Raw genomic sequence first — 11,291 nt, forward strand, 5'->3', positions numbered from 1 at the left:
GTAACCTTTCTGCTGGCCCAGGGGTTAAAGAATACTCCTTGTGTACTGTCCCCTGCGTACCTGCACATGACCTGCCAATCTGCCCCTAATATTATCCTGTTGTTTTACTGTGTGTAATGTACAGCTGCATAAGATACCGCTTTACTGTATGTAGCATTAGTACATGAAAACACAGGGTATATAACAATCCAGCAACTGGGAAAAGAAACTAAATGGACATTGCTCCAGTTGCTAGGGCAACCCATAAGCCTACTCTGACGGTGGTTCCAGTCTTACCTATAGGGATCCAGCAATACTTTGTTTTCAAACAATCCTTGCTGTTGGCTACCCAAGACAGACTTCATAGTAAGTCCTGCATCTGCTTTTTAAAAATGAATTTCCATGTTGAACACAGATCTCTTTAAAATATTGCTTGATTTTAGAAGGTTAGATCTTCCAATTGGGTCATCTCTCAAAGTATGTCATTTTTTATTTATTCTTTTTTTCCCCCACCTGATTACTTTGATGGTGTCCTTTAAAAGTGTTTTGATAGTTACAATCAAATTGTATTTTAATACCACTGTCATTTTGACATCCTGTTTTATCCTTCTCATATACTTAAATTCATAGTGGTGAAATACATGAAATTGGAGGGAGAGAAACTGACCGGATGAATTTTATTAAGTGCATCTAAATATATTAAAGTATAATGAAAATGCTTAACAGTGACCAAGGAAAGTGTTGTCTCTTGCAGAATGCTATTGGGAAGGACAACACAGTCAGAGTCTCCACCAGTCACATATCGTCAGAGAATTCATCTGCTCTTCCTACAAGCTTCAGTCTAAGCACACTGCTCATATTGATGACAATTGCACTCTCAATCTCTTTGTTCTTAAGTTCATCAGAAACCTTGTAGCTGCATTACAAAAGGACACGTTAAAAAAAAAATCTGTTCCCTGTCCTCTGTTGTTTATCTGAAATTCCAGTTCTAGGAGCTAAGTTGAAGCACTCTGCTAAAACAGTTTCATTCAACTGGAATTTTTCTTTCTTTTTCTTTTTCCTTTTTTTTTTTTAAAGCTTCTTGTGATATTTAGGGGCTTTGTGAGATATTTGATGCAGTGGTACATTCCAAACCCAAAAGGCTTTTGGGCATGCAGTGTTTTAAAGAGACAGTATGTAAATTTGCCTGTAAAGCAATCTGTTTGGATTTTTTATTATTATTTCAATTCTGGCCTTTACCTGAGAAGGAAGATGTCAGTTTTCTTAAGATCCTATTTATCTCATATAATGATTTTGATTTTAAAATTAAATGAACATCAGACTAACGAGGATGCCAGGCTTTTGTCTCATGGTGAATGTTCTCCCAGAGAGTGGACTTCATGAAATGTCTTCATTTGATAGATTGCTACTGATGTTTAACTCTTTCAATGTATTAGCATTCTCCTCTTTAAATGTTTATGTAACGTAAGTGGTTCTGCATTCCCTGCTGAGAAGCCATTATAAGTCACATACAGATGTAATGTACATCTTTTAGTTAAAATCTCATAAAAAACAGAGTGTGATAAACTTTTACTTTTACTAGTACTTCTAAATTTTACTTACATTTAGCCTTAACAAGAGGTGAAAATTCCTTAAATTAACAAGAAGCAATCATTGCGAGCACTTCATAATGCTAAATTTATTTACATTTACAAGGATATACATCATAGAAACAAATTTTGCTAAAGAGTTTAAATTGTACAATTGTTGGTCTTCTATACTTCTATTGTAATAATACAGTCTAGTTATTTTACTCTTGGTTTAATAAAAATGACATACAATTTATTTCATCTACTAAAACAGCACTATCTGCTTATATTTACATAGTATATCAACTCTAAAAGTTAAAGGAGCTTTATGCCTTAGCTCTCCGATCACACCATTATAGACTGAAAGTAGGACATAAAGCAGAAATGTGAAATTTAAATTGTGTATCATTTCTTATACTGCTAAAATCAACACGTAAAGGGATCATTGCTTCAATTATGGGTACAGTCATGCAACCCTCATCTATGTAAGTAGTTTTTACTCACACTAGTACTCCCCCTCCAGCCCATGGGACTGCTGATATGAGTAAGGGTTTGCGAGATGGGGCCCATAAATGGTTTAATGGCAGTGTTGCCAATGCACATGATTTAAACACTTTTGTTTTCATTTGGTGACACCAACATCCTATGCTGAATCATGATGATTTTCTGCAATATCTAGAAGGGATTTTTTAAAGCTTTAAATGTCATCAGATAGGCAGCACGTCTCCTAAGGGCTGTCTGTATACCTGACTGTAGTGGCTTGGTGACTGTTACAAGCAGTTATGTCTAAATGATCAACTGTAATCTGGTTTTGTTTTTATTGAAAGTAGACGATCACTTTGCTAGGTGTAGAGTTCATCACTCTGAATTTATAGTTTTACACTGAAACCTACATGATGTGTTCAGGTTTGGTTGAAATGTCCAGATCAGATATTTGCAATAAAAATACAAACTAGAGATCATTGACTTCAGTGCTGCTAGCAATGTGAAAAATATACATCTCACTAACCAATTGTTAAACTATTGGCTGATCCATATTTGGGATTTTTCTTTTTACCAAGCTAATAAAAGCAGTGCAAAAAATTCTAAAACTCACTTTTGTAGTCTTGGTTATAGTCACATACCATACGATTCAAAGCATTCTCTGGCAAACATCTAGAGTACTGTGTTCCACTAAACTTAGCAAATTAGACAACATTACTCCTTAATTCTGCACTGATAAAAAAACTTCAAATTATTTTCAAAGGCATCAGAGCTGCTTTGGAGAAGAAATATATAGTCTATCGTTACTACAAAATCCCCCGTGGTTGCTGTTGCTTTTCTTCTAAAAGCTAATCAAATTATTGAAAAATAGTGGCAACAAGAAAAAAAGATAACTAGATCCAAGATTTAAAAATTAATTCTTTTATGTCAAAAAGAGTTGGAAGTATAATCTATTGAAATGCTAATGCATACAGAATTAAAATAGGAAAGTTTGACATTACCCAATTAAAAATATTTTCAAAACAAATCCATAAACATTAAAACGGTTAAACCCTTCTTTGATCAACAAAGTTTTCTTTACAATATCATTTATATTCAGCCCATTAAATGTTAAATAATATCTGGAGCTTTAATAATCTGATAGTACAGTGCATACATTTTTTGAAGATTTTATACATTTCTTTTTACTACAATATCTCTATCTATATTATACTGATTATAGCAGCTCTGAACCAGTGTGATTCAGAATAAAAGCAACTGATCACTTAACACTGTAAACAACAACTCTCATTGGCATCTGATAACAAAAGGAATTGTTATCTGGCTTAACAAGAGTCATGTGTATAACACAGAAATAGACTACATTTTGTAAAGCTGGCCTATCTACCAGAAGCAAGAAATAGCACTCTGGTTTTTTTCCTGGATAAATTGAAAGCACACTGGATTCTTAATTTAAAAATAAATTTGCTTAAACAAACCAGAGGAAAATATTCCGAGTCTGACACTTCAGAGAGGTTCTTACAGACATCACCATGCAAATACTGGTGGATTTTTAGCAGTTGGATGTGGCGCTGACTATGTCAATTTAGCACGGTGACCTTGTCAACACAGTCATTTGCTACAGTACTAAAGGAAGCAAATCGTTTCATTTTTTTCTTTCTCCTTACAGCTACCATAATTGCATGTACTGAGTGCTAGGCAAACACACGAAGACTGGATTTCATACATTCATTCAGTGCATTTCTTTTACCAGTATATCTGCAGCGGTGGAAGCAGCCATCCAAATATAGGATGCACCTATTGATGACAGCTAGGCTTTAAATTGGAAATGTAATCAACTCAGTTGTTTTTAAGTAAGCTATATGTTTAAATTAAGTCATGAGTTAAAATAAAGATACACAAGCCGTCCTTTTTCATTTAATGTAATGAAACAGGTAGTTTCATTAGAATGATTAGAAACACATCTCCACATTTCATGTTAAATATATCTGATAGTCTTTGTTTCTTTTAAAAAAAACAGCATGTTAAAGAGCTAATGCACAATGTGTTGATATATGGTCAGCATTTTGCACTATTTAACATATGTCTGACTTTCCCAAGATATTAATATACAAAAGAGACAAGGATATGAGCTGCAGGAGATACTTTCAGTTACTAGTTAAAAAAACAAAACAAAAAATATATGGAGGCAATTTTCACTCTGTCAAGTACAGAGGTCCCGCAGAAGGCCCTATGCACTGCTTTGGTCATATACTAAGGGTATGATCTAAAACATTGCTGCAAGGTCCCCTTAAATCCCATTAAAGTCAGTGATTGTGGCGGGCACTCAGCACCTTGCAAGACTGTCTCCATGAGGCTTCATTGGTGCATGGGCCCTCTTCCCTTGAGCAAAATTAACCTATATTGTGTCATTAGGAATAGGCAGGAGATCTTAATAATTTGTAAAGCATTTGATAGGCTCTATCTGGATAATTATTTCCAGTAATTTTTTATTCAATGACATCCTGATAAGACCTCTCCTTTTTGAAAATGAGTCCATTCATAACCCGAGGTCTGTTGCATTCTGAATCAATGAACTAAGACTATGAAAACCCACCATGCCTGATAGGAAAATACTATTACATTAGTTCATGCTCATTTTGCCTTTTCCCCTCCCTGTTTCTCTTTAGAAGTATTGCTATTTTTCCTCAAACTTATGGTGTGTCCTACTGCCCATAAAATTGTATGAGACGTGGCCAATATTATGGAGTGTAAACACCAGGAAGTAGAGTATGCCTTGAGTACATGCTCGGGGTAACACCAGACCAGGTCTAGAGTTGATTGAATTAAAAGTGACATATCCAGGGAGGAAAGGTAGATATAATCAGTAAGGGAGAAGAATGATGCTTAAAACACTTGCTGAGGAAAGTCAGTCACGTGATAGGCCTGTCTCATGCTGCCCGTTGGAATCCTTTATTGCTGACAGAGCAGAACACTAGAAAGTACGTGGATTGAGCCAGGGATTGTTGTTCTGGGGAATAGCTCCTTTTAAGATGGGTAGCAAAAGCTGGGCAAGTGAGAGGAGCTAATCTAGCATGTATTATTTCTTTATTATAAACTATCCCAGCCAAACAGTTCCACTTTATTTGGCTGTTCATAAAATGCAACTATTTTGCTTTACTACATTGGTGGATCTAACACATTGAATAATACACTTTTACTTACAAGAGCCCTGAATTAAAAACTGAAGCAGTATCCCTTGTGATGTGCCCCAGATTCCAATGGCTTTATGCATACCCTCCACTTTGCATCACATGAGCCCAGATAGAAATGTGTTTGCTTCCAATGAAATTGGCAGGAAAATTAATCCAAAGATTTCTTATCTTTAAATGTATGCTCTGTCTTACCAGCTCAGTTCCTTCTGTGACATTTCACTTTATGGACATTTCAGGCTCTCTCGAATTCAGAAGATCATTCTGCCCTCTTCCCCCATTACATTTTTCCTCTAAAGATTTGCCTCAGCATTTTCTTTGAGTATATCCTTTACTTTGTGAAATGTAAACTTGGTCAGGAGCAAGATGTTCCATGTCTCTAGTGAACCTCTTCATGCAAGAACACTCAACTTTTTCTCCCTAGCTTCCTGGGAGACAGTCACCTCTACCAGAAGAGTCAGTGGTTTGTCTAATCCTCTTGGCACTGTTCGTTTTGAGTCAAACATCTTAAAAATAAAAAGTGGAATTTCTGTCATGCAGGAAATTTTGAGATTTTAAAATTTGGATTCATCCTGAATTAGGAAAATAGTCAAAATTTTGGAATTTTTTTAGGACGTGAAATAGTTTGTTTTAACCTCATAGAAATATTTCATTTCAATAAAGTTGTTCTTATCCACCATTTTTATAAAGTAAAAATGTTTCATTTTTTACTTTATCATTTTGTCTTTAATATTGTCATCAAAACATTTTGACTATTATAATTTAAGTTTAAATGTCCAAAACAACAGTTATAATGAAATGTTTTGACCTTATCAAAATGAAACATTATGATGATTTCCAATAGAAAATTTCAACAAAATCAATACATTCCCATGAAATGTTTCAATTTTGTAAAATCAGCCTTTTCTGATGACAAAAGTTGCATCAGAAAAATTTGAACCATCACTCTAGTTTTGAGGCTAAGGATTGGGGGTTTTTTTAACTACATTCTTCAGCTTAGTATAGTATCTGTCCATCACACAACTTAATTCCCTGTCTTTACTTGGCTATATTTTGTCTTTAGGGAAAGTTTATTCTTCATAGATTATGTATTAAAAGTGGTGACCTTGGTAACCATCAGGCCAAATCCTGAAATCCGTATGCAGTGTTTTTTAATAGCTTGCCCAGGTAAAATGTCATTGATGAAAACCTTAGAAAGAACTTCCAAGGTCTGGCCAAGAGAGAGTTTGTAACTTAAAGGGAAAAGAGCAGGGGTCAACCAATTTCTCAATGGCATTTATCAACAGAGATTGTGGTGTCTAGCGTAATGTGATACCATTCAGCCAATGTCTTAGCTCCTAATGGTATGTCTGCTACTTCATTAAAGACCTGTGGCCTGACCACAGCTGGTCCATGCCCGCTGACTCAGGGTCCTGGGGCTCAGCCTATGTGGCTGAAAATTGCAGTGTAGACATTTGGGCTCAGGCTGGAGCCTTGGCTCTGAAACCCTATGACAGGGTTTCAGCTCCAGCCTGAGCCCAGACTTGTACACTGTTCCTTTTAGGCCCGCAACCCCCACTAGCCCAAGTCAATTGCATTGTGCTCAGTGCCACAGGTTTTTTTTATTATTATTATTGCAGTGTAGGGCTGTGTGCCCATAAGACCAGAGCAGCTGCAACTTCTGCTGTTTTCCTTTGCCCAGGTTCCAGTAGCTGAATTTTGTCATTGTGTCATTTGGTGTTAATTACTGACTAGATAAAGCAGCCAAACCGGATACCCACTTGAGCACAGCTTTTGTCCAGTTTTTCCTTTTCTTAATAACTCCAAAATACCTGAATTTTTCTACACTGCCTTCTAATCTCCTAGAATGGAATTTGTAGAACTAGGAAGAAACTGAGTCATGTATTTAACTGTAACTGGATTTCTTCAAGTTACTCCCACCAAGGTTGTCTCACTAATCCACCCTTCTCCCTATAGACCTGCATCTTGTGAAGCCCTGAGCATCTCCTGCAACCTGCTGAGCTCCTTCAATTCCTACATAAGTGAATGGGAGTTGAGGGGACTGAGCACTTGACAGAATCAGGCCGTATTCATCTTCAGGCCCTTTCCAAGCTGATGGATTTAGGAATTGATATGGTAGATTAATGTAGGTAATTAGAGATGGTGTCTTGGCATTACACTACCGTCCATGTTTGCTGGCTTGTGTTCAGTGGTTTTGAATGGGAGCACTAATGATGCACAGGTCTGTATGGCTCTGTGATCAAACATGCTTGACAGCTGGAGAAATCGTTCAAAGATCTGCAGTTATAAGTACAATAAATAGCCAATTTTATTCTTGTAGTTTATCTCCTATTGTGTACATTAGTTTTGGTTGAATCCTTTGTTTACTCTTAATTTTCTCCTCTTTTTAGGGGGTGACGCCTGAGATTTTTTGGCTAATCTGTTGGAGGGTAAGGAAGGGCTTAATAATGGGATACAGAGCTGTTCACCTCTGCTGCTGGTTTCAATCAGTTCAGTTCCTAGTGGACATCTGGCCATGTTACATAAACAGGCAGTTGTCCGAGGTCTCACTTGAGAAGTTATAACCTGAATATGCCACAGAGCCTGAATTAACATATCACCCTTAGTTGCAGTAGTAGTAAGGTAACAGGCTAAGGATGGGATAACTAGCATTGCCACTACCTGTTCTGTGCCTTTACAAAAGACTTTAACCTCCAGGGCTGCCAAGCCAGCCCTGCCAAGCCAGCCCTGAATTAACTTACAAACATGTTCGCATACTGTTTTCCAAAAATTCAAACTGACAAATAAGCCCATCCAAGCTTGCAGGCTCATTGGCACTCACTCAGTATGCTCATGATACAGAGCAAGCTTATTAACCTGATGTTTAGTTTGCCCGTCACGCTTGCCCTTCATTGTGAACCTTAAAAAATAAATCTACTGAGCCACAGGGAAATGTAGACTTCTTGAAGCACAGGAGCCAGCAAGCCTGCTGAAACCGTAAAGCAATTTTCGGAACAAAATCGAAGAATTGGGCTTTTATCCTGGGTGTCTGAGTGAGCTAGAAGGAGTGAGGAGTCTCAAAGCCTTGATGCAAGATCTCAGAAAGACACAAAAGTGTGATGGCTGATGACCACAATGTTTCATTTAACTGCAAACTGTAAGGGGCCAAGTATAAGATGTTAATATCCTGAAGCCTTAGGCTGGTAGAAAAAGAGACCCAAATCCTGCTTGTTCGACTCTTGTCTGCACCCCCAGTGAGACAAATCACCCTTTCTCAAAGGGTGAATTACTCCCATGAGTATGGCAAGCAGGAATTAATGGCTAGGGAGCCAACAGTTTCCAAGCCATGAAGAGAGGGGAAAGGGATTATTTTTTCACATCTGATTGCTAGGGTGTTATATTCCCTCTACACAATATTAGGTTATACACCTTATCCCTAACTAAATTAATCTGAGAAGACCCCTCTTCACCCCCGTATGCTAGAGATGGAATTCCATCATGCAACGTGCAGTTGAATATGAGTGCATCTTTCAAGGGTCTAGAATCTTGTTTTATCTGATCTATAATCTGTTTATCACCATCTTCCCGCCCTGCAAAAAAAGCTTCATGGGTAACAAAGTAATGAAAACGATGGTCCTAAACAGCACATTGCCATTTCTTGTTAGGCTGACAGTTCTCTGTAGTAATCAGGCATATATACAACATGTCTTAGCTTTCCCATGGACACTGCATTGTTTCTGACTAAGAAGGAAGCAGGCTGAAGCCAAACAGTGGAAGAAATGGCTTCAGAGCACTATGACATGGAAGACAACATTTGCCAATTTGCCTTTGTTTCCCCCCCTAACGGTTATCGCCACTGAGTTTGCTTAATGGCGTTTATACCATGTTATGTGTATCGTCAACTTGGTATTGACATAATTAGCTGTGATTAATCCGCCTCATGCTGGGAAGCTGAGTGAGTGTTTCTTGTAGCTGAGGGTATGTCTAAGTTTGTGTTATTTTTGTATAATACAAGTTGACAAGAACTACAGCGGAGGGAAATAGAATGAAGTTTGGATTTAAAGTATTTTTATTATGTGAGGCTGATAGAGGGATTGAGTGGGGATGGGAGGAGGGATGCAAGCTGAGGTAACTGGCAGCATTTGGAGCTAGAAGGTTTAATTTTCACTGTGAATATAGTCTATAAATTGAGACCAGCCCAGGTTATTTTTTCCATTCCCTTCCCACCCCCCCCCCCACACAAAAAAACCATCCATTTATCCCTACTTCCCTTTTTGGAGGAGATTCTTATACAAATATTTACCTTGTTATCTTGTATAAATTCTCTATATGTTGTCTTATGGATTTCTGTACGTCCCACTGTAGGTTATTATGTGTCAGGTCTTCTCACAGTCATTCTGCCAGGTACTTTGTTGTGTAAAAAACAAAAACCCAAAATCAACCCCACTGTTCCTGTTGACTTGAGCTAAGGACATTGCTGTTTGGACTGTCTGGACTTTGGAAGTAACTTCGTGATGTTTGGATTTTTCTGTTGACATAATGCTCACGCATGACTATTGTACATAGGCGAAAGAAAATCCCACCCAATAAACATTGGTCTCTCTTTTTATTAAAAAAAAAGCCTGTTTTGTGATTTTGTATGGGTCATTTGTTTTGGCATGGCTGACTCCAGAGAGGGACTGTTTTGACTCTCTAAAAGAAAAGCATTATGGGGTTTTGTTATTCTTCTTATTCTACGTTTGACTATGGTCTAGAAGACAATGTAATAAAAGATTTGCCCTTTAAAAGTCAGTGCATTTCCTGGCTCAGAATTCATCTGTGATATTGATATATGGTGTCCCACCAAAATGCAATGAGCAAGGAACATCAAATGCAAATGGTTGAGAGACAGGAGCAACAGAGGTCCTCTGTCCATGAGGTGTCTCTTTCACAAACACACAGACAGGATTAGGCCAGAAAAAAAGGATATTTGATATTTTGACACAAGACGAGTAGAAGTCCAGAGACGCGGGACTCTGAAAAGGAATCAGAAGAGCATAGATGTCATTCCAAAAAAAGGAAAAACAAAATATTTCCAAAATGAGGAGTGTCCTGAATGGGTAGAAGGAAGGAGGAAAACAAGTTGTAGGACACCACATTGGACACGTTCCAGGGACACAATCAGTGACCCAATTAGAAAACGGCAACATTATCGCCACAATCATCCCTTTTCAAACTGTGCTTTAACATACCAAGTTAAAAACATGCTGCAGGCCTCGCTATATGGCATCTGCACATGCAGGTGTCCAAGTTAAAACAAAAGGGTCACTTCAGAATGTCAGAGTTTAAGGCCAGAAGGGACCATTAGATCATTGAGGGAGGCCTCCTGTATATCACAGGCCTTTGAATCTTACCTGGTCATCCTTGTATTGAGTCCAATAACTTGTGTTTGACTAAATCCTATTTTCCAGTAAGGCATCCTGACTTGATATGAAGACCTCAAGAGATGGGGAATCCACCACTTCTCTTGGTAGTTTGTTCAATGGTTAAACACCCTCACTGTTTACAAATTGTGCCTAATTTCCGGCTTCCAGTTATTGGTTCTTGTTCTGCCTTTTTCCATTAGATTAAAGAGCCCTTCAGAATCTGGTGTTTTTTCCCCCATAAAAATACTTATACACTGTAATCAAGTTCCCTCTTAGTCTTCTTTTTCATAATGTGCTCAATCTGTTTAGCTTAAGTCTCTCACTGTAAGACATTTTCTCTATGCCTTGAATAATTTTTGTGGCTCTTTTCCTCACCTCTCCAATTTTTGACATCTTTTAAAAAATGTTGACACCGGAACTGTGTGAAATTTCCTACTATTGGTTTCACCAGTTGCATATACAGAGGTAAAATCACCTCCCTACATCTGCTCACTTCTCCCTTGTTCATTCATCAAAAGATTGCATTAGCCATTTTTTGCTACAGCATCACACTGGAAGAGCTGGAACTTTCATATCAGTTATGGGAATGCTCAACTGATGCTCGACTGTGCTGCCAAGCATATAATACTTAGATACTTTACTGAAAAGAGGACAAGGTCTCTATCTTAAAGAGTTTTTAAAATCTA

The 11,291-nt window shown here is 37.6% G+C and overlaps 2 protein-coding genes across 5 annotated transcripts in view; one reads left to right on the forward strand and one right to left on the reverse strand.

The window, feature by feature from the left end:
- The window catches only part of GFRA1 (GDNF family receptor alpha 1), a 199,681-nt gene extending 193,841 nt beyond the window's left edge, over positions 1 to 5,840 (forward strand). For 3 of the 4 annotated variants that reach the window (XM_045025331.1, XM_045025330.1, XM_045025329.1), the window contains exon 10: positions 734 to 5,839. In XM_045025331.1, coding sequence (XP_044881266.1) covers positions 734 to 895 — 162 coding nt within the window. In that variant the 3' untranslated portion in view covers positions 896 to 5,839. Of the gene's footprint in view, positions 1 to 733 lie in introns of all 4 variants that reach the window. The other variant, XM_045025332.1, reaches the window with a different exon arrangement.
- Positions 1 to 9,642, reverse strand: part of LOC123374939 — a 206,680-nt gene extending 197,038 nt beyond the window's left edge. The window contains exon 1 of the mRNA XM_045025336.1: positions 9,504 to 9,642. The gene's annotated coding sequence lies outside the window, so the exon portion shown is untranslated. The remainder of the gene's footprint in view (positions 1 to 9,503) is intronic.
- Between the last annotated feature and the right edge of the window lie 1,649 nt (positions 9,643 to 11,291).

This window comes from Mauremys mutica, chromosome 7 (genome assembly GCF_020497125.1).
Source record: "Mauremys mutica isolate MM-2020 ecotype Southern chromosome 7, ASM2049712v1, whole genome shotgun sequence".
Lineage (NCBI taxonomy): Eukaryota > Metazoa > Chordata > Testudines > Geoemydidae > Mauremys > Mauremys mutica.